The sequence below is a fragment of the Hipposideros armiger genome, unplaced genomic scaffold (assembly GCF_001890085.2).
Source record: "Hipposideros armiger isolate ML-2016 unplaced genomic scaffold, ASM189008v1 scaffold_42, whole genome shotgun sequence".
NCBI classification, from domain to species: domain Eukaryota; kingdom Metazoa; phylum Chordata; class Mammalia; order Chiroptera; family Hipposideridae; genus Hipposideros; species Hipposideros armiger.
In genome coordinates, this window is record NW_017731392.1 from 1,079,406 (window position 1) to 1,103,785 (window position 24,380).

General features: G+C 36.2%; 1 protein-coding gene across 6 annotated transcripts in view; it reads left to right on the forward strand.

The window, feature by feature from the left end:
- Nucleotides 1–24,380, forward strand: part of HECTD2 (HECT domain E3 ubiquitin protein ligase 2) — a 70,746-nt gene that overhangs the window by 12,982 nt on the left and 33,384 nt on the right. For all 6 annotated transcript variants that reach the window (XR_002123590.1, XR_002123591.1, XM_019639115.1 and 3 more), the window contains exons 2-6: nucleotides 951–1,080; nucleotides 19,404–19,542; nucleotides 20,238–20,340; nucleotides 20,742–20,831; nucleotides 24,128–24,192. Coding sequence is in view for 4 of the 6 variants with exons in the window: in XM_019639115.1 (XP_019494660.1) it covers nucleotides 951–1,080; nucleotides 19,404–19,542; nucleotides 20,238–20,340; nucleotides 20,742–20,831; nucleotides 24,128–24,192 (527 nt within the window). In the remaining 2 variants the exon portion in view is untranslated. The remainder of the gene's footprint in view (nucleotides 1–950; nucleotides 1,081–19,403; nucleotides 19,543–20,237; nucleotides 20,341–20,741; nucleotides 20,832–24,127; nucleotides 24,193–24,380) is intronic.

Sequence of the window (24,380 nt, forward strand, 5' to 3'; positions counted from 1 at the left end):
CATAGCGTATGAACTGATTCTAAAAGGGTAAGTGGAAATCAAGCTGGTGAATAAGGAAACAGGAAATGAAAAAGAAACAGTCCACTGTGAAAGCAAAGAAATTATGTTTGAAGAAGTGAATGTTAAGGAAGAAGTTAACTACTATATTCTGTTAAGCATCCGGAAGTTGGTACATAGTATAAACTGGAAAGAGCAGAGAATAAGCCTTGAGGTAGCTGTATAGCAGCACTATAGCTGAATATTCCATTGGTAATGTAACTTTATTTATAATTATAAAATACAAATTAATTATACATTATGAATTTTATGGTTATTTTGTGGAAAGTATATTAATGAATAATAGAGTCTGCTTTGTTATCTGCACCTAAGGATCCCTCGACACTTAGCACTGTTTTTTTAAATCCTGGTCCACCTAAAGTACAATCACAGTGCACAGAGAGAATGAACTCTAAAGGGTTTATCTCTCTACCTGAACTTTTACAATTGCATCAAAACACAAGAAAACCTTCCATGAATCAACCTGTAAAGTATCACATGAATGTTAACTATTGAAAATATTTGTGGAGGTCAGAAAAATAGTGGTATCTAAATACAAAGCTAAAATAGCAGTTAACATGAGTGGAGAGTATACTTTATACAAAATGCTGTGCTGTTTTTTTACACATTATCTCAGTTAAACCTCACAATACCTGTGAGGAAGGTCTATTATTACCCCCATTTCCAAACTTTATTAATTGTAAGCAGTTAGATGCTATGACTATTTTCATTATATACCTAAAACAGTTTGGTCCTAGAAAAGGTAAGTCAGTGTTATATACATGTTTTATTTATCTACCATATATCTGTCATCAATTAAAGTTTCTATTATAAATGTTTATGATTTCTGCAATAAAATAATTTAAATATAGCTAGTTGGAATTATGCTGCAATGTTAACATTTCTGTTTTTAGGGTTTGGACAGAGGATCCAAAGGCCAAATTTCCACTTTCAGCAATTTTATTTCAACTGTTAGCCAGAAGAAAGAAGCCGCTGAAAACAGAAGTTCACCTACACATCTTGTTTTTCCTAACATCAAGAATGGTAAAAAAAAAAAAAAAAGTAATTATAATTAGCAAAAGTGCACGTAGTCTGTATATCTTGGCTGAAAGTATGCTTTAAATCTATTTAAAAAGTAGATTTTAATTATCTAGCATTGTTCTGGTAGGTCTAGTTAATTAATATGAGAAAAAGAAATAAGCTGTGTAAATATTCACAGAAAGACAAAATTATTATTTTTAGGAGAATGTTACCTAGAGTAAGAGAATGAAATAGAAAGCTTATAATAATAAGAAGGTTTGGTTAGGGAGCCAGACACAATGCAAATATACAAAAATTCAATAGATTTCCTTTATTTAAACAGTAATCAGAAGACTTGATAGAAAACTTTTTAAATACTTAGAAATAAACCTAAAAGAAAATGAGCAAAACTTATATGGAGAAAATTATAAAACTTTATCAAAAGACTAAAAGTTGGTTTCACTGGAAAAACTTAACATACATATTATAGAAGATGTCAGGTACACCCAATTTAATAAATTTTTCAACAGCTTTTTTGGTAGAAACTTAAGAAAAAGATGCTCTATTTGGTCAATATGAATAAATACCTGAGAGGATGCAAGAAAAAAGCTGAGGGAGCTCATTCCTCCATAGTGCCACATATTATAAAGCTGTACTTATGATAGCACTGCCACCACGTAGCCAAATAGATGAAGTTAGATCAGTCAAAAATACTGTATACAAATGGAATTAAATTATTCAAAAATGGAATTAGGCCAACTGGCTAACCTGTTGAAAATAATAACTTTAGAGTTTTGTAAAACTACAAAAGTACTAGAAGACAATGCAGGAGATAGTTTTTATAATAAAATTCTTGGAATAACAATACCAACAGCCATAAAACAAAAAATCAGTAAGTTTGAATACATAAGAAAATTTAAAACTTCTATAGGAATTTTAAAACATCATAAAGTACTAACAACTCAGTTGGTGAAAAACATTCATGACTCATAAAGATTGTTAATAAACCTGTAAAATGAACAGTAGATTAGGAAAAAAGGAAAAGGGTATCAACAGATCAATCAAAAAAGGAAATAAGAACAATTAATACACATGTGAAAGGATGCTTAACCTCACTAGTATTTAAAGAAATACAAATTAAAAAGGAGTTAACATTTCCAACTCAGCTGCAGTGAATGAAAGAATTTATAGCTGTATAGTTATCTAAAGGGGATGAAAATTGACACTTTAATGATTGGAGGGCTTAGAAATTGATATAACCTTTTTGGAGGCCAAATTATTGATATACACACAAATTTTTAAATGTTCATATACTCACTGACCCAGTAATTCCATTTCTAGGAATTCATTCTAAAGAAATAATAGGTCAAATGTATGTGGAAAGAATGTGTGTTGTCTACAATAGTGGTATTTAAAGCAATCTAAATGAATTGGTTAACTAAATTATGGTAATACATATTGTAAATACTGTATGCCTCTATTAAGAAAAATGTAGTATATCTATAAAGTGTCTAAGAGAAATGCTGTCAATACATTATAAAATGAAAAATGCAAGTTACACACTAGTAGGTAGAATGTGACTCCAACTTTTTTAAGTGTAGGCAAACTCTTCTTACTTCTTTGAGCATGTAAAGAGATGCCCACCAATCTGTTAATGGTTTCCTCAGGAAAATAGTATTGGGTATATGTTATTAATATATTCTATTTCTATATACAACTCTATTGTTTTATCACAGGAAATATACATTACTTGCATAATTTTAAGTGCCTCTTGCTCTATAACAACACAAAACAAATTTGCAAAGGTTTAAATGTCCCTCACACCTGAATAGAACAAAACAACCTGAGAAATGGTGTCCATAAATTGCGTGTGGCATAAATTATTTCTGCACAGATTTTCTGTTGACACTCAAGTTAGTGCTAGACCTACCTGCACTCTTACAGGTTTTTTTACATCTCATTTATCAACCTTTGCCTTTAGTAACTTCTTTCTTCCTTTAGTTACACATACATACAAGCACACTTGTTCCACCACCGCAGTCTTACCCCAAGGAGGCACCAGTGCCCATATGTCACAGTCCCCCAACCCACCACCAAACAAAACAAACCTATAATTGTGATATGACTATAGAAATAAAGAAAATGAGCCTGAGGTAGAAATTATTTTCCCCTTTGAAGAGTCAGGAAATTTAAGCCATGGAGAGTTTTAAGTGGCTTGCCCTGCGTGAATTTACATAGCTGATGATTGACAGAGACGGAAAAAGGAAAAAAGAACCAAAGGTAGTTTTGAATACCTTAATTATTGGGTTGTCGGAAAAGTCATGACGTGTTTTTTTTTCTATGTTTTTCGTTGCAAAAATGCATCATGACTTTTCCGACAACCCAGTAAAAGGAGACTTGGTGAAAGAAAAGAAAGTGAACCCTGAAGGAGATAAGAGAACCAGGTTCTATGAGTTGGAAATCAAGGGAAAAGAAAATTTAAAGAGAATTTGGTCAACAGTGTCGTTGCTAAGAGAGGACGAGATGAGTTAAGCACCAGACAGAGACAAGGGTTTGTCAGTTACTGTGTTCATTGGCGACTTTTAAGAAAACAGCTTTAGTAGAATGGTCTGTGGAGAATTCAGATTGTAAGAAGTTAAGGGGTAGATTAGTGGTGAGGATGTAGGGGTGATGTAGTCTGCCTTTAGAATAGCTTGGACTGAAAGAAGAGAACAATGGAATCGCGCAGAGAAGTATGGTCAAGGGAAAAGCTCTAATATAGAGGGAGAGACTAAAGTTGCAATAGGAACATAGAATAAAATGAACAGATAAAATAAAGAAGTGGTGTGAGGGTGGGATCAAAGAAGAATACACACATAGCGGCTGAGATGTTATGTTGGCTCTAGTAAGGAGAGAAGGGCCCTTCTTACTCAGACTATGCCATAGAGCATGGTTCTCAACCTGTGGGTTGCGACCCCTTTGGGGGTCAAACAACCCTTTCACAGGGGTCGCTGGGTACTCCTATGTGGGTGTATCTGCATGTGGGCCTGGAGACGGATAGAGGAGCCGTGTCTCAGTTCCTAAGACCATCGAAAATATGTGTTTTCGATGGTCTTAGGCGACCCCTGTGAAAGGTTGAAACCGCTGCCATAGAGGAAAGAGGAAATAAGAGGAGGAAATGGAAGTAGGAAACTCACTCCTCGCCTTGAATTCAGTGGTCTACTTGGAGGGTTTTATTAGTTTCCTAGGGCTGCCGTAACAAAGTGACACGAATTGGTGGATTGAAGTAACAGAAATAAATGTATTCTGTCGTGCTTCTGGAGGCTAGAATTCTGAAACCCAAACCCAAGTGTTGGCAGGATTGGTTCCTTTTGAAGGTTCTGAGAGAGGATCTGTTCTCCAGTATTGCCTCATATTAAATTGTGTCTACAAAGAGGCCACATTCACAGGTCCTGGGGTTTAGGACTTCAGCATATCCTTTTGGCAGACACAGTTCAGCCCACAACAGAGGGTTAGGAACCTTGAGAACATTGAAATATCTGCTATGGGTAATGGTAGAGAATCAAAGAAGGAGTGGATAGCCATAACCATCTTCATCTGGACTGTTTGTTCAGGTTTCTGAGCCTTTAATCCAACACTGATTAATATAATCTATTCTGTCTATACTAATATCTTGATCTCTGAACCCAGCTTGCCAACCTGTATGCCCACAACTGCTTGCCCCCCCCCCACCTTGAGTAGATATATTGACTCTGAGTGTGGCCCTCTTATGTGAACGCCTACGTGTCTCCTTCCAGCTTATCTGGGCCCGTTTGTGGAGTCTGGACTCAACCCCAGCCTGAAATTGGAATATTTATATATACCACTCTAGAGGAATAGACCCCTTAGCAGACTTCCTTTCTTATCAGAACTTCTAGTGCTGACTTCCAGCGGTTCTGTCTGGATGCTACATGAATTCAGGTGCGACACGGAGTTTATATATCAGGGCTGCTACAGAAAGAATTCTTTTATTGAGATGGAAGTTAGATTAAATCTTCAAAAATGTAAGCGTGTTTATCATTTCTTGATCTTTTGGGAAGCCTCTCTTACTTGCCAATAAGATTGTTTCCTCAACGATGCATCATTCCTGGCAGTTGGTACAGTTTTCCTTTCTCTTCTCTGGTAGCAGGACCTAAGTGGGTATTCTCTAACAGCTTGTCTCCCTGTCTGATCTTCAAGTGGTATTAGAGAAGCTGCAAAAGCCTAGCGTGGGCTTACCTAACAGCTGAGGGATGCCTTTCCTCCCTGGCGATCACGTGACTCAATATGCCTGTCGAGTTGGCTGTCCTTTTCAAGATCAGCAAAGTGTAGGAGTTTTACCTACTACAACAGCTGCTAGGGATGATGCATCTTCAGAGAAACAGTATACATTAAGTAATGGCGGAGGGGGCTAGCACTACATTCTCTTTCACTGTTTCATATCCTTCCTAAAGTGATTAGGCCCCTTTCAGACTTATTTAAAACTGAATCTTAAACGGCACAGAACATCTTTAAAAGAAATGAAACAATTGCTCCCCAAACCTTTTAAAATATCTTTGCACCCTTGGTAATTCAGAAAAGGGTAGATATGAACTCTGACGTTTACCTCAGGGGCCCTGACCTGTTCCTCTCCCAGCTCAGTCCATTTCATGAGTTTATTCTAGAAGGGCCCTGCCATGATGTAATGAATGGTGTGTTTTTTACACACACTGGGGAAATACACCCCATGACCTTTGCCACTCTGAAATAGCCAAGGTGAGAACAGAGTGGTCTGTAGCTCACATAGTGATTGGATCAGTGTGTGGGGGTCCTGTGGTCTGTTCTCAGGTGAAGTGCCACAGAGTTTTCACACTTTCTCCAAGAGCAACTTGAGAGGCAGACATGGAAACAAGCTGTTAGAAAAAAACCAAAAAATCAAAACTACAAAAATGTGTTTCAAACATCTCACTTTCAACTTTTTCCTGCTGTCTTTTGTGTTCTTGCCTGTGCTTCTTTATGCAAATGAAAACAAATATAAATATATACCCCAAATTTCTGCCTTTTCTTAAAGAAAAGGTAACATTGTCCAGCACCTTGTTTTTTTAGTTAATGTATCCTGGATATCATTCTATATCAGTACATAGGAAGCTTCCTTATTCTTTTTTACGATATTCCATTGTATTGGACATGCTATAACTTATTTAATAAGATCCTATTAAAAGAAATTCCTTCTTTTGCTATTGTACACAATGCTACAATGAATGACTGTACATATGTCATTTCGTTCATATGTAGGTGTGTCTATAGGATTGTTGGGTCCAGGAGTAAATACATTTACAGTCTCCTTCACTTTTGAATTCATCTGTGTTATCGCCAGGATCCATTGCCCCTGGTACATGGAGTCTTTATTCAGTAAATGATTTACTGAATTAGGAAATGTATGGAGGCACTTTTTCTGGGTTTTTGGCCAGTTTGCCCTGTTGAAATGTCCAAACACTTCTCAAGGCTATAATAAATTATCTTAAGATATACCCAATATAAGGTATCTATTCCATTAGAGATAGCCTTCTTTGAAAAGGACTTTTGAATATTTTTATAACTAGACCCATACAAGAACATTTCACCTATGCTTTTGTTGCAGTTTTATAAACACACACACATCATTTAGCTTAGTAAAAAATGCATCTCCAAAAACCAGGGAATGTACCGCTTTATTTGGCTCTGATGGCTAATGTCCTGTGAGTCAGTTTTTCCCCCTCTTTCATCCTTTCTCTCTCCCACCTCGATTATTTTTTCCCAAATGTTCAGAAAAGTCATCCTATAGACACTGATGTAAACACCACATGTTATGACTAATCCACTCTGGTCTCTCCCAGTTTCAGCCACCGGCTACTATTGAATAGTCAAAAGCGGTGCCAAAGTACTGCACTGATAAAGAGAGGGATCCTTCAAAATGTAGCTCTTCTATTTCCCGTTTGGTACTTACATGTTGTGAATCAGGATATTCAATAAGAAGTGAGTCTTTGAGTTAACTACTACGAGTAATTGTCATTCTGACCTTGGACATTAAACTCAGACCTCCTGAACCTTCATTTACTCATTTATACAATGAGGAAATGGGGCATTATGAGTTGTAAATATCTTCTATACCTTAGTTTTAGGATTTAAAGAGTCCATTTCTCCACATACTGATTGTGTTTGATCCTTGCTGAGTTTGTTTTGTTTGACATTTCATAATTTACTGACTCCTACTTCCATGTAAATTTAGAGTTCAGTTTTGCTACTTGTTTTTATACATGGTAGATTTCCTGTTATTTCAGTAGTGGAAGTAATGGGTTTTGTAACTTACCAGGGTGGGTTTGAATCCTGGCTCTGTAACTTACCAGCTGTATGAGCTTGGAAAAGTTATTTAACCCCTCTCTACTTTTTTTCCCATCTGTAAAATAGGATAATAAGTAAGCTACCTCATAATGCTGTAAGGATAAATGAAAAATGGCATTTAAAAGGATTCAGTTTCATGTCTTATGAAATTTAGTAAATGTGAATGATAATATATACTGCTGAGCAGCTGAGTTGCGGGGAAAGGATTGAAATGGGGCAGGATTTTCCATTACTCTTAACCCATGAGTAACTGACTATACAAATTTTTAAAAATTTGAAGCATGTAACACATATAGAAGAATGAAATCAATACGTGTATATGGTTTTAATAATAAAATGAAAGCTCATGAACTTAGCACTCAAATTAAGAAAAAAAGCATTAACAGCCTGTTAAAAGTCCCAGTGAGCCCACCCCAATCTCACTGCCCTGCCTCTCTGTCCAGAGGTAACTACTATTCTCTTGATTTTTTAAAAATAGTTTTGTTACCAGCTCAGACATAGACAATAGTATGGTGGTTACCAGAGGGAGAAGGGAGGTGAGGGGAGGATGAAGAGGGTAAAGAGGGTCAAATATAGAGGGTGCCAAAAAAATGTATACACATTTTAAGAAAGGAAAACTGTATTAAAATTGTAATACTGAATATATATCGAAAACAAAAGATGACTACAAGTCACGTTTGACTTCTGCAATTACAAGAGGTGCTCATAGTGGTTACCATCAGCATCCAGACACTTCTGATTACAGCGAACTACTGCTTGAGCAACACTGACCAAAGTGTCCACTTGTGTACACTTTTTTGGCATCCCCAGTATATGGTGATGGAAGGAGGCTAGACTTTGGGTTGTAAGCACACAGTGCAATATACAGATGATGTATTCTAGAAATGCACACTTGAAACTTATATAATGTTGTTAACCAGTGTCACCCCCAAATAATTTAATAAAAAAAATAGTTTTGTTACCTTTGTACATTTCCATGAACAAATACTCCTTAGTTTTAAAAAACTGAATAGCAAGCACAAAACTGGATGTGTAAGGTACAATATTGCCACTATTAGATGAAGGTTCCCAAGAGATGATAATCTGAACAGTCTCTGAATCAAATCCGGCTCCAGCTTTCCCAAAAATGTATAGTCCACTCTGGGGAAGTCATTGGACAAGGTCATGAGTGAGTCCTGGAACTCAAAGCACAACTATTGAGATATCTGGCAGAGCTGTGATTTGGACTATGGATTCGATGTCTGGTAGAAATATGTCCTCTGCAGCTGTCAGGAGTACCCCAGGTTAAAGCAGTGAACTGAGTGTCCTCAGCTGACTCAGGTAGCAGAGCACGAATTGAAGAGCAGGGATTCATCACCCACTGGCTAGAGAAGCCAAAGTACAGATAACACTCTAGGCTAGGCTCACCTGTTCAGCCTGTCTTCAGTTAAATAAGAAGAGTACAAAGGTAGTCAGGATCTTGGTGATGACGGGCATCAAAATTACTCCTAGGCTACTCTGTCCTAGTCTGTGCAGAGCACAGCTCTCATCTTAGGCCATTGTGATCCTAGTCCTTTGTATGAGTCTCTCTCTCTCTCTCTCTCTCTCTCTCTCTCTCTCTCTCTCTCTCTCTCTCTCTCTCTCTCTCTCTCCCCCCCCCTTTGTCTCTGTCTCCATCTCCCTGGAAATTTGTAGAACCATGTCTTGATCTTGGGGTTGAAATTGCACAGTGCTATGCCTTGGTGTGGGTCTATTTTCATCCCTTGTGCTATGTGTTTGGTAGACTCTTTACATCTAGCAGTTCATGTCCTTAAATTCCAAGAAAGTTTGTACTGATAATTTCCTCCTCCCACCTGCTTTTTCTATCCTTTCTTTCTGAGTCTCTTATTATTCAAAAGTCAGGCTTTCTGAACTAATTTTCCTTCTTTTTTTACTCCTGCTTTCCATTTCTTTATCCTTTTGCTCTATATTTTAGAGAATTTCCTCAAAACCTTTATAATGAGTATTGTGTTTCTGTTAACATGCTTTTAATGAATGAGAATGTTTGCCTCTGAATATTTCTTTTTTAGAACACTCTCTTATTACCTGGTTGTACTATTGTCTATCTCTGTGAGTAAATTAATGATAGGTTTTTGGGGTTGTTGTTTTTTTCTCCTTGCATGATTTCTGATTCTTCCAAGTTGCTTTTGTCTGTCTGTTTTGGTTTGTACCTTCCATATTGAAATCATCTACAGACTTGTTTACTCATATGCTGGCTGTAAGCTTGGACTTTAGATGGGTTTTAGCTAGAACCCCTACACGTGGTCTTTTTGTTGGCTTCTCACATCATGGTGACTGAATTCCAAGAGCGAGCATCCCCAAAGAGACAGCCAAGCAGAAATTGTATTGCCTTTTGTAACCTAGTCACACAGCATTACTTTTGCCACCTTTTTTTTATTAGCAGGGAGCCACTACATCTGGCCTATATTCAAAGGGAGAAGAATTACACTCCATCTTTTGATGAGAGGAGCATCAAAGAATTTAGGGACCTATTTTAAAACCACCACATCATGTGAATATAAAATGTACATTCAGGAAGAGAAGCCAGATCTTTGACTCTTATTTTACAACTTTTTCTTATAACCTGTTGTAGGGCAGGCATTTATAACTAAAATTAGGTGTAGACATTGTATATGCATGTTACATTTCCATACTTCTTAAGTCTCTATTATAGGTCATTATATAGTTCATGCTAATAGAGAATTTTTTTTAACTTTGATTGGTTTATAAGTCCTGTCCATTTTGTTCTTAAATAGTTGTAGAGATGGAAGTTAGAAATTATTAAACCAGTGGTTTTCTAGCCTATTTTTTATTTTCATAGCAAAACACTTTTTGAAAAACAAAATTTTTCTTAGAGCATCATTACATTAAGCAGAGAAAAGCTGAGTTGCTCTGAATAAACACATCTTACACAGCACCATATCTCTGAGGTGGCCCCAGAAGTTCTACTCTGGAATCTTTGGAACAACTGACTTAGGCCATCTCTTTCATTTTATGATGTCAGAACTGAGGCCTAAGGAGTTTCAGTGACATGTCTAAGGTTACGAAGCAGGACCTAGTCCCTTCCAAGTTGGTGATTTCCCATTAATGACTCATTTAATTACAAATTATTTGAGGTGAAATTTAGGGTGTAGCATTTTGCAATAGTGTGTCACCAGCAACAAACCTTTTGTGTCAGCATTTCCTTTCCAGCAGTAGCGGGATAAGAAACAGAGGCTTAGGTTCCTCGTACTGAACTCCCTAACTACACAGAAACTCTTGTTTACCTCTGATGCTGCTGTTGCGGTCTTGGCTGGCTGACCAGGAATAGTCTTCAGTCTCCTAATTGTGTGGCCAGTTTTAAATGCTAGTCTTCCTTTTGGTGGCTACTGTTGTGGAAAACTGCATATTACTAGTTTTCAACCAGAGTCAGCCTATGATGGCTTCTTGAAAATACTGAGCTGGCAATATTTGCCTGATAATCTCACACCCTTATACATAATTGTGTTATGGTCTTTACATTTTTAAAAATATACTGCCAGCCCCCAGCATAGCTCTTACTCTTCTTACACTGGCTGCAAGCGTTTTACTTTATGTTTCTAAGCAACCAACTAAAATTGGCAACACTATATTAAAAGAAAGGGAAAATGATTGCTGCTTATCATTTTAGCACAGAGCGTTCCCAAGTATTGGCTGAATGAAACGTAAATGACAGGTTTTCACTGACAAATATATTTTGGCTTTTTTCAGTGTATTACGATAGTCTATATTGCAGAAAAAGCTGCATATGATAGAACAAAGATTTGCCTATTCTATTTATATTATCAGTTTGAGATTTAATTAATCTCTCATCACCACAGTTATTGATTTTTCTCTTTTGAATTAGATTTTAATAACCATCTGTGAGAATAGGCTGAAAGCCTGTCCCTGGAAACAATGCCTTGATATTCAGGACCATGAGAGCAGCTGTGAGCTGTTTTTCTTCCTTTCTTAACAGCTAATGTCACATCCTGTAGTTTGGCTTTCATTCACTAATGTAAGCAAAGGATTCTGCCTCTCTGATTCAAGTTCCGTTAACATAGTACGTTAACATTTTGCATTACTCTTCCTTCCAGGTTACCTTCTGAACTAAAGATAAGTATCTTCTGGGCCTCCGATTCTAACCTCATCCTGTAATGCTCCAGACCTTGGCATTACTATTTCTCTTATATCAGAATCTCACCACTCTCAGGTTTTGCTAAAATCCAGTTCCCTTTCTAATTAAATTTCACTCTTCTACCTCAGCATGGTATTAATAAAACTGAGTGGGTATAAAAGTGTATATATGTTCTGTGAGTGAATAAGTTCATTTATATTTGAATGAGACTGTTTGTATCTGATAGTGGGTGTTTATGGCCAGGTGGGGAAAGGTGTGTAGGAAGGGAAAGAAAAGGGTAAGCCTGGTGAAGAAGAAGAGAAACTAGAGGAGCCTCGAAAGCTAATAGTAACAAGACTGGTGCTGGAGAGAGGAGACTATTGATCATCTGTTTCTTTCCCATTAATAAAGAGTTCCAAATGCAATTCATGAGAAATCATTTGTTGAGATATCTGATTTTACTTGCTAATAAATCAAACCTCTGTCCAATTTGTGCTTAAAGTACAAATTACTAGAAAGTGGGTATTTCCATATTTAATAAAGGGTACAAAAACCAATTATAGAACTGAATTAAAGAAACTTAATCTATTTTACACTGTCAGCATTATTGCTCTCTCCTCAAACTGATGAATGTTTCTCAATGTGATCCTCAGACTAGCAGCATCAGCATCTTCTAAGAACTTGTTACAAATGCAAATTCTGGAGCCCCACCCCAGATCTACTGAAACACAGACTTTGGGGAAGGCCTAATAATCTGCATTTTTACAAGCTCTCCTGGGGACTCTGATATTCAGTCAAGTTTGCAAACCATTGCTGTTGAGTATAAGAAATTGTCATCTCTGTACTATCTTCTAATATGAAAATTTACTTTAAAATATAATGAAATGTGTCTGAGTCTACTGAAGTCAGTGATAGACCCAGGGATAGATGCTTGATTGGTAGAGTGTATAAGAAAGGAAAGAAGACCTTGTAGGTATGTTACTGCTATGATGATTCATGCGGCTATGTTTGCTTAGTTGAAAATATATCCTGATTACATTAGAGTAGAATTTAATTATACACACACACACACACACACACACACACACACACACATTTCATTGTAGAATTTAAAATATAAAATATTTGTCAATTCTATTGGTTTGGAAGTATAAATACTTGTGAAAATGTAATAACTAAAGTAAAATGCTCAGTAGATGGGCACAACAGCAGAATGGAGAAGACAAGAATTAATAAGCTGGAATAGAGAATGATGGAAGTTACTCAGTCTGAGCAATAGAGAGAAAATAGACTGGAAAGAAAAAAAAAGGAAAAGATTTCCGCTGAATATGGCGGAGTAGGTAAATGCTGTATTTCCTCCTCTCATGACCACATCAGAATTATACCTAAACTACAGAACAACCATCATTGAGAATCGCCTGAAGTCTAGCTGGACCGAAGCCCTACAACTAAGGAAATAGAGAAGAAGCCACCTGGAGACTGGTAGGAGGGGCAGAGACGCAGAATGGGCTGGCCCCACACCTGTGTATGACCATTAAAAACTGGGAGGTATACCTTGGCTGCAGAGGCACCCCCGAGGAACAAGGGGTCCCAGCCCCCCCCACCAGACTCCCCAGCCCAGGGTTCCACCGCTGACGAGAAGTCCCCATAACTTCTGGCTGTGAAAACCAGTGGAGATTGTGGCTGAGTGAAACAGAGGGCAGCTGCACTCCCAAGCACCCCTCTTAAAGGGCCCACGCACAGACTTACTCCCTGACGAACTCACTCACTCTGAGCTCCTGCACTGGGGCAACGGACATACAATGAGGAACTCGCTTCAGGGCAATGACTGGAGGGACAGCTTTTTTCTGGATGGAAGAGCTGGTGAAAGCTATTGTTTCTTTGTTACACCCTCCCCCCTCTCCCAGCATGTAGATGTAGACAGCCACTATAGCTGAGTCTCAAAGGTTTACAGAATCCAAACAAGCAGCGTCTGGCTTCGGTGTGTCTCATACCTCTGGCTGAGCAGCCTTCAGCCTGGCAATGGTGGCAGCTGGCCTCAGTTCGTGGCTTGGCCTCTTAAGGCACCTATAAGCCCAGCGTGAGAGGTAGCCATCTGTAGAGTGCTTTGTGGCTCATGCCAGGTGGCCCTGGGCAGAGCACAGTTGTGGCTAAACTTGGCCTGCGATGAGGTCACTTCCAGGAGGGCCTGGGGCTGGCACACTCAGTGAACAGCTTCGGAACAAGCTGGAGCATCACCCAGTTTCCTCCAAGTATGACACACCCAAAGGGCAGACTGGGCAGTCACCAGAGCCCTGCTAAAGTGAATCCTGCTCCGTAGGGAAAGCTCCTGCATAACAGCTCCCACTGTAGTCACTGCCAGGCCTCACAACCAATCAATTCAAGGGTCCGTCCCTCTCATTGACATGCAAACAGCAACCAAGGCTCAACTACAACAGAAGGGCACAAACAACATAAGGGACACACCTGTAGCACCCAGCTCAGGTAACCAAGGCGACTGTATCACTGGGCCCCACAGGACACCAACTACATAAGACCACTATACTAAGACTGGGAGACATAGCAGCTCTACCTAATACATAGAAACAAATTCAGGGAGGCAGCCAACATGGGGAGACAAAGAAACGTCCCAAATAAAAGAACAAAGCTCCAGAAAAAATTTTTAAAATGGGGACAAGCAATCTACCAAATGCAGAGCTCAAAACACTGGTTATAAGGTTGCTCAGTGTTCTCAAGGAGAATTTCAACAAAGAGATAGGAAACATAAAAATACAGATAGAAAATAAAAAAAGCCACTCAGAAGTAAAGCATATAATAACTAAACTGAAGAATATTAGAAGAGATCAATAGATTAGATGAAGCAGAGGATCAAATCAGCAATTTAGAAAATAAGGTAGCAGAAAACACCCAATCAGAACAGCAAAAACAAAAACATCCAAAAAAATGAGGATTATTTAAGGGGCCTCTGGGACTACAAGTATACCAAAATTTGCATCAGAGGGGTACCAGAAGGAGAAGAGAGAGAGCAAGGAATTGAAAATCTATTTGAAGAAATAATGATGGAAAGTTTTCCTAGCCTGGTGAAAGAAAAAGACATACAAGCCCAGGAAGCACAGAGAGTCCCAAACAAGATGAACTCAAATAGGCCCACACCAAGACACATCAGAATTAAAAGATCAAAGGTTAAAGATAAACAGAGAACCCTAAAAGCAGCAAGAGAAAGGCAACTAGTTACTTATAAGGGAGCTCCCATATGATTGTCCGCTGGTTTCCTAGGGATTGGCACAAAATATATAAAGTGATGAAAAGCAAGGACCTACAACCAAGAGTACTCTACCCAGCAAGGCAGTCATTTAAAATTGAAGGAGAGAGAAAGAGCTTTCCGACAAAAAGCTACAGTAGTTCACCACCAGACCAGTATTATAAGGAACGTTAGAGGAACTTTTTTAACATAAAGGAAAGATTTTAAAAATACGAATAATAAAATGGCAATAACTTCATTTATCAGCAATTACTTTCAATGTAAATGGATTAAATGCTCCAATCAAAAGACATAGGGTGGAAGAATGGATAAGAAAATAAAACCCTTACATATGCTGCCTGCAAGAGACTCCAGATTAAAAGACAGAGACTGAAAGGGATAAAAAAATATTTCATGAAAATGGAAATGAAAACAAACAAACAAACAAAAAACCTAGGGTAGCAATACTTATACCAGACAAAATAGACTTTAAAACAAATGCTATAACAAGAGCTAAAGAAAAACCTAGTAATTCCACTTCTGGGTGTTCATCTAAAGAGACGCAAAGTGCTACTTCGAGGGGACATGTGCATCCATATATTCATTGCAGCCTTGTTTGCAATGCCCAAGATATGGAGGCACCCTTGATGTCCGTTGGTAGGTGAATGGATCAAGAGGAGGTGGTACATATGTACAATGGAATATTGGTTAGCCATGGAAGGGAATGGGTTCTTGCCATCTGTGGTGGCATGGATGGACCAACCGGAAGGGTATTACAACTATGCTTAGTGGAGTATGTCAGAGAAAGACAGACGCAATATGATTTCACTGATATATGGAATCTAAAGAACAAAATAAACAAAACAAATTCATAGATACAGAGAACATTTCGGTGATTGCCAGATGGGAGGGGGGTTGGGAGGAGGGTGAAAACGGGGAAGAAATTAGGTACAAATTAGTTGTTACACAGTAGTCATGTAGGGTATAGCATAAGGAATATAGTAAATAATATTGTAATAACTATGTATGGTGTCAGATGGGTACCAGAGTTATCGGGGTGATAGATGGGCAGGAGGTTGGGGGCAGGGTGAAAAATGTGAAGAGATTATGAAGTACAAATTGGTAGTTAAAAAGTAATCATGGGATGTAAAGTAAAGCATAGGGAATATAATCAATAGTATGGTAATAACTATGTGTCGTGCCAGGTGGGTAGTAGACTAGTTGGGATCACTCCTTAAATTATATAAATGCCTAGCCACTATGTTGTACACCTGAAATTAAAATAATATTGCATGTCAACTATAATTGAAAAATCAAAAAGGGGGGAATGGTGAAAGGGAATAAGAGGTTCAGATTTCCTGCTATAAAACAAGTCATGGGGATGTAATATACAACACAGGGAATATAGTCAATAATATGGTAGTGGTACAGTGTCAGATGGTTGCTGGACTTATCATGGTGATCACTTCTTTAGGTATACTAGGTCTGACAATTAAGTTCGCGAATTTATCCTAGAAAAAGTGCTATGTACCTCATTGCTGAATATCACCACGGTCACTTTCGAAGTATTCCCCTTGGAAGTACTTGGAAGCACCAATGCCAGCGCTGGTGCACCCTTCAAAACAATTTTGGAACTCTTTTTCTGCAGTGGCCATCAGAGCTGTTGTTGTATTACCCTTAATGTCCTGAATGTCATCAAAATGTCTTCCTTTCAGTATTTCCTTTACCTTTGGGTAAAGAAAGAAGTCATTGGGGGCCAGAGCAGGTGAGTAGGGAGGGTGTACCAATACAGTTATTTATTTACTGGCTAAAAACTCCTTCACAGACAGTGCTGTGTGAGCTGGTGCATTGTTGTGATGGCAAGAGCCATGAGCTGTTGGCAAAAAGTTCAGGTCATTTAACTTTTTCACACAGCCTTTTCAGCACTTCCAAATAGTAAACTTGGTTAACTGTCCAGTTGGTAGAAATTCATAATGAATAATCCTTCTGATATCAAAAAGGTTTAGCAACATCATTGCAACAAGTTTGCAAACTTAACTGTCAGACCTCATATGTTGAATAACTATGGTTATACATGTGAAACCAATATAATATTGTATGTTAGCTGTATTTTAATAAAAATCGAAAAGAAAAAAATGAATCACTCGTAGACCTGCAGGACTATAACAAAAGATGTTACATTCTTGTCATTGAAGTCTTGGAAGGAGAGGAAAAAGGAGGTAAGCTGAAAAAGCACTCAAAGAAATGACTGAAATCTTCCTACATTTGTCCAAGAGACGTAAACCTATAGGTTCAAGAAGCTAAGCAAACCCCATACAGGATAAACCCAAAGAATTCCAAATTAGGATATATCATAATTAAATTTCTGAAAACTAAAGACAAAAAAAATGTTGACAAACGGCCTCAGAAATACGATACCTTACCTATACGGGGATTAAAAAAAAAAAACCGTTCAAATAATAGCAGATTTCTCATCAGCAACCATGAAGTTCAGAAGGAAATGGCTGAAAGAAATGCCAACCCAGAATCCTATACTGGAGAAAATATTTTTCAGATATGGAGGGGAAATGACGTTCTCAGATGAAAAAGCTAGGAGAATTTGTTGCCAGTAGACTTATTCTAAAAGAACACATTAAGAAGTTCTCTAAACACAAAGGAAACAATAAAAAAAGGAACCTTGAACCATCCAGAAAGAAGAAAGAACACGATTAACAAAAAATAGGTAAATACAATAGACTTTCCTTTTCCTTTTGTGTTATCTAAATTATGGTTGACAGTGGAAACAAACATTATAACACCAGTGTGTTCTATATATGTAAAAACAATAATTATAAACAGAAGGGTAAAGAGATGTGAAAGGTAGTATGATTTCAACCAGCAAAATGGTATCAGTAGACTATGATAAGTTATGTGTATATAATGTAATATCTGGAGCAACCTTTCAGAAACATTGCAGATAAATCAAAATGGAATTCTAAAAAATGTTCAAAGAATTCACAGGAAGGCAGGAAAATTAGAACAAATAGAAAACAAAAGTAAAATGACAGACTTAAGCCCTAACATATCAATAATTACATATAAAGGGTCTAAAAAGATAAGCAGGACAAATCCTCAAAACCATAAGATCTCCATGGTGTTTGCTTCTGGGCAGTTGTAAACAGAAGGCAGCATCCAGGTTGTTTGATGGATCTGAGAACGAGAGCTTCAAAATAAGCAACAGGTATTCATTGGAGAGCTCAGAAGACCAGCCTGAGAACAAAGGCTGAAACTGGGAGGGGTTATGCCAAGAGCATGTAAATGCAGAGGGCCCCTGTGAAGATCAGAAGAGAGCAAGTACCTCCTGTAAACTCTCAAAATTGTCTAGGTAGGGCGCTCTTCCAGGCCAGGGCCCCCATACTGAGATTAAATCTGATTAATTTGAGCAGCACTGGGACAGTAGAAATTAAGGGAAGAGAATACCTGAAAAAAAGTGAAGGAGGGAAACAGGGCCTAGAAATCTCAGAAAGCAAACAACCATAGCTACACCTCCTAAAGTTTGGGAAAAATAATTTCAAATAATATTGGCAATAGAAAAGGAACAAAATCCAAGTCTTTAATTTTTAAATATAAAACTTTATTGTAATAAAGAATAAGAAATAGAATAAAATCCACTTGAGCAATGAGAGCACATCAGAACACATACCCACGAAATAGATAAAATCTTATTTCAAGATGAGCCAAAATTCTTTAAGAAAATGATATGACACTTAAAAGAAAAACGGAATTGCAAAAACAGAAATGAAGTGAAAAAGAATTAGAAAAAAAAGTTTTTTTTAATTAGTAGGAACACAAAAGTAAGTATAACACATCATACCTTAAGAGAACTAGAAGCTGGAAAGGAGGAAATGTTTAAAATTTAAAAAGATGAAGAAAGGTAAAAAGAATTTGAGGAAATTAACTAAAATTGAAATAGGTAGTCTGTCCAACATGGATAGTTGGAGCAAGGAGGGGCTCTAATACTCTACTCCTTGACTGGTTAGTGGTTTCAATAATGTAATAATTCATTACACCATAAATTTGTTTTATGAGCTTTTTTGTGTATTTTATTTTACAATTAAAAGCTTATAAAGCACATCAGAAAGGCAAATATTTGCAAAAGAAAAATACATAAAAATTTTACACAAATTGATAAGATATACTAAAACGCCAATAAAGAATTGCTGGGAATGCAAATAAATGATTTGCATCTATTCAAAGAGCTAATAAACATTTAAAAACTGAGTGTCACTAAAGTATTCCCTGAAAGACAACTTTCGGTAAAAGAGCAGGGGAAAAAACTATATTACATCTATAGATAAATCTTAATATAAAATACAGCCTAATATCTGTTGTGGGTGAATTTGGGGGTTTGGGGCGGGGTGGAATAGAACCTCCCATAAGTGCTCTTCACTATGGTAGGTTTTTTTTCTTATATGACCCCAATAATTTTTGAATTATTAATTTTTGAAAAATTTTTAAATTTTGAATGCAATACAAAGTAATTCATTTGTTTTCTTTTCATGTTGAGTTTGCCCGGCATTTTATAATTTGGAGAAATTCTATGATTAATTACATTGAATGCTTTTTTATGCTTCACAGTGAGAGACCTACCACCAATTTGCCTTGATGTTAGACAGAAACAGCGTATCTCTACAGATACATTATCATCAGAAATGAAGGCCCCAGCTCTTCCAGACCCTGTCCTTCCTCTCCAGCCCAAAACTATGAAAGACTTTCAGTAAGTTCCAGCTCACTATTGTATGTAGACATACAGTCATCTGCATGTCAGTACTTTATATAATTTAATATTTTTGTGTGAGAAATTGAACTTGTTGGTTATATTATAAGATATTAGCCAACAGTGAAGACACAAAAGACTAGATGTCTCAAGTTGAAGGTGAAAACAAATGTATAAATAACAGGTAAGGAATAGATAATGTTGCAGCAAAAGAAACACTAAATAAGAGAATATGAGGCAAAGCAGGAGATAAAGGTGGTAATAAAATAATGGAATGTTTCCTTTTTAAAAAAATAACATTTTATCTATGACACATGAACTATTAAAGCTATGTCACTACTAAAAAAGAATTCAAATGGACATTTGAAGGACTAGGGATAATGAGAAAGAGACAAGAAAAGGTAAACAAAAATCTCAAGAAGTTTGACCTGAAGGAAGGAGAGAGTGTTAAATGTATGGAGTGTGTCAAGAATGAACTTTTTTAAAAAGCAAGTAAATGGGAAAGTTAAAACTGGATTAATATCTTAATCTGATTAATTATAAATCCATAAACTATATGACATTAACTGGAACATATTTCTGTACTCACCTTCAGTATTTCAAGTTGCATGTTTGGTGACATTTATTTGTAAAGAAGTAATGCAATTTTATCTGAGTAATATTTCCATCATGGTTAATCTATGTTTTTATTTTAGGGAAGATGTAGAAAAAGTTAAGTCATCAGGGGATTGGAAAACAGTATATGATTTTTATCTAACAACATTTGATTCTTTCCCAGAACTAAATGCTGCATTTAAGGTAATAATACATAAAACACATTTCACTTTTAGTTTTAAATTTACAAAAAAAGACACAAACTTGCCTCTTTTTCTACCCAATATTGACTTAAGCAACTGTTTAAAAATATATATATATTTCTGAAATTATATATATCACAAATATTACTTAAGTGGTATCTTAAAGATTGTTTTTATTTGTACTAAATGTTAATGTATGACTCCATTCTTTCAGTTTTAAAACAGAATGTTGTTAAAATAATTCTTATACACTTATTTTTATTTTTAGCAATTCTGCCCTAAAAAGTTCTTTTTTATTGTACTAAGAAAATATTAGAAATTATGAAGGAACAGTTATTCAAATATTACTGAGAACAGTCCTTAAAATGTTATATACACTTAATTATTTAATTGAATTTGCAGAAAGATGCCACCACCTCATTTAATACCATTGAAGACTCTGGGATTAATGCTAAATTTGTGAATGCTGTATATGATGCCTTACTTAATACTGTAAGTATTGTTTATGAACACATGCAGATAGTATAATTCTTTTCTTATCTATTTCAAAAGCAGCTACACACATACTGTAAAAATCACACAAACATTAAAAAAATCATGTAATGTAATTACATTAGAAACTACATATTTATAGTAAATTTAGTTGGAATTCTCAGAAATTAGATTTTTACTTTTCTAACTAAATGAGAATTAAGCAGAAAATAATTTACATCTAGTCCTTGTTTAGGAAGGCTTGCTAAAGTAAAATTATACCTCACTTACCCAGCAAAAGGAGGTAAGGTATTTGATTGTATTGGCATTGCACTGAATCTAAGTTAAGCATGTATTGGAATCACAGGATGGGCTTCTTTTTTTTTAGCTGAGCCATCCTGCCACCTGTTGGCAGCTTAGCAGCAGCTCAGCTCGGGCTGTGAATCGAACCAGCAACCCTGTTGCTCAGAGCTCAAACTCTAGAGTGAGCTCTTAACCAACTGAGCCACTTGGCGGGCCCAGGATGGGCTTCTTAAAATACAAAGTTTCAGATTCAGCAGGTCTGGGGTACAGCACAAGAGTTTGCATTTCTAACAAGTTCCTAGGATATGTGGATACTCCTGATACAGGGAACACATTTTTGAGAACCCCACTGCTATAAATCAGTTTGTGAAGAATTGATGTCCTTTCAATCCATGAGCATGGTATATCCCTCCAATTACTTAGATCTTCTTTAATTTCTCTTGGTAATACTTTGTAGTTTTCTGAGTAAAGATCTGACACATATCTTGTTACACTTAATTCTAGGTACTTGATTTTTTTTTTATATCATAATTTCATTTTCTAATTGTTACTAGTATATGGAAATACTTTTATATATTTATCTTTGTTTACTTTGCTAAATTCATTAATTCTAATAGTACATCAGTTTTATTTGGATTTTCTATATAGATAATTATGTCGTTTGTAAAAAAACGAGAGTTTATCTCTTTCTAATCCTTGTATGTATGTATGTATGTATGTATGTATGTATGTATGTATGTATGTGTGGTTATAATTCTTTTTATACATTTGCCTTATTGCACTGATTAAAAACTTCTTGTACAATTTTGAATAAAGTAAGCAATAGCAGACATCTTTGCTTATTCCTAACCTTAGTACTTCACTATTAAACATATGAAAGGGTACTTAGTAGTATTTGTCATCAGAGAAATGAAGATAACATTACACATCCATTCAAAATTAGTAAAAAAAAAAAACGTTAAGTACCTTACCAAGAATTGGCAATATTATGGGAGCAGTTAGAACTTTTATATCCTTGTTAAGTAAGCATAAACTAGTAAACCACTTTGGAAAACTCCTTGGCATTATTACTAACACTATGCATATGCATACACTGTGACCCAGAAGTTCCACTTCTCTGACTTCTGACTTGGAATGGTGTTAATGTTTTATAGGCACTAAAACATTAAAAAGCAATAACATAAGGGAAGAACCCTCTAAAATATAATACACAGAAAAACCTAGCTAAATTTCAAATGACTACCGTAACCATACTTTAAAAAAACAAAACAAAAAACTAAGCCATGTAGCTTTTATACACAGTACTTTATATATCTTCAGTCTAAAGATTTTTTTTAAAATCTGGAAACACATCTTCAATTTTTCTTAGTTTTTGGTATTAAGGCATCATAATGAACTCAGGGATTTTAATAGATAGATATGGGTGTGGGTGTGTGTGTGTGTGTGGGGTGTGTGTGTGTGTGTGTGTGTGTGTGTGTGTGTGTGTGTGTGTATTTCCTAACCCAGGGCCTAGAAGCAATAACACTCAGTAGCAATGAGCACTTTAGCATACATGGTTTCTAAATACATTCTTCACTAAAAGGAATCAGACCTCCCTAGAGAAATGGCTAATTCCAGGAGTGAGATAGCGAAAGTGCAAGATGAACCTGGAACATCTAGTTTTTCACTGTTAAAATGTTGTTAGCTGTGGGTTTTTTGTAGATGTTGTTTATCAAGTTGAGGAAATTGACCTCTATTCCTAGTTTGCTGAGAGGGTTTTGTTTGTTTGTTTGTTTTTGTTGTTTGTTGTTTTTATCACCAATGGGTGTTAGATTTTGTCAAATGCTCCTGCATCTGTTGATAAGATCATATGTTTTTTCTTCTTTAGCCTATTGATGTGATGAATTGCATTAATTGTTTTTCAAATGTTAAGCCAGCTTTGCACATCTGGAATAAATCCCACCTGGTCATGGTGTATAATTCCTTTTATACATTGTTGGATTTGATTTGCTAATACTTTGTTGAGGATTTTTACATCTGTGTTCAAGAGAGATTTTGATCTGTAATTTCTTTTTCTTGTGACATCTTTGGTTTGGTATTAAGATGATGCTGACCTTGTAGACTGAATTAGGAAATATTCTCTCTGCATCTGTTTTCAGAGGAAATTGTAACGAATTGGTATCCTTTCTAAAATTTTCAGTAGAATTCACCAGTAAAATCACCTGGGCCTAGTGCTTTCTGTTTTGGAAGGTTATTAATTATTGATTTTTTTTAATAGATACAGGCCTATTCAAATTATGTATTTCTCCTAGTGTGAGTTTTGAGAGATTGTATAATATCTCCCAAAAAATTAGTCCATTTCATCTAGGTTTTCAAATTGTGGGAGTAGAGTGGTGCATTATATTTCTTTGTTATCCTTTTAATGTGCATGGGATCAGTAGTGATTATCCCTCTTTCATTTCTGATATTAGTAATTCATGTCTTTTCTCTTCCTTGCATGTCTTTGTTAGCTTGGCTAAGGTTTATCAACTTTATTGACCTCTTCCGAAAACCAGCATTTGGTTTCACTGATTTTCTCTATAAGTTTGCTGTTTTCAATTGCATTGATTTCTACTTTTATTATATGTTTTCTTCTGCTTACTTTGGATCTGATTTGCTGTTTTGTTTTAATTGCCTAAGGTGAAAGCTTAAATGACTGATTTTAGATCTTTCTTATTTTGTAATATATTCATTCACTGCATTTCCCTCTAAGCACTGCTTTTGCTGTGTTCCACAAATTTTGATAAGTTGTATCTTCATTTTCTGATGAAGCTAAACATAAGCTTACAATATGATCCAGCAATCATGCTCCTAGTTATCTACCCAAAAAAGATTTAAAAACTTATGTCTACCCAAAAACCTTATAGCAGCCTTATTTAAAACTGCCCCATATTGGAAGCAACCCAGATGTCCTTCAAAAAGTAAATATACACAATATTTAAAAAGTCACCTAAGTAGCCAATCCTAATTATCTTATGATTTTCTTTTGCCTACAGCCTCAAGACATTCAGAAGACAGTATTAAAGGGAATCATTAACAGCCTGTTACGAGAATGGAAAGGGTAATTGTAATTAATATTTAGCTGGTCGGTGCAGATCAGGGGTCGGCAAACTTTTGAGACGGACGAGCCAATCCTGTCCCTCACAACAATTTAAAAATTATTTGAGAGAAAAATTATTTCATTTCATAAAACAAATGAAATCACCATTATGTGAATATCCTTACTTTTTTTTTTTTTTTTTTTTTTTT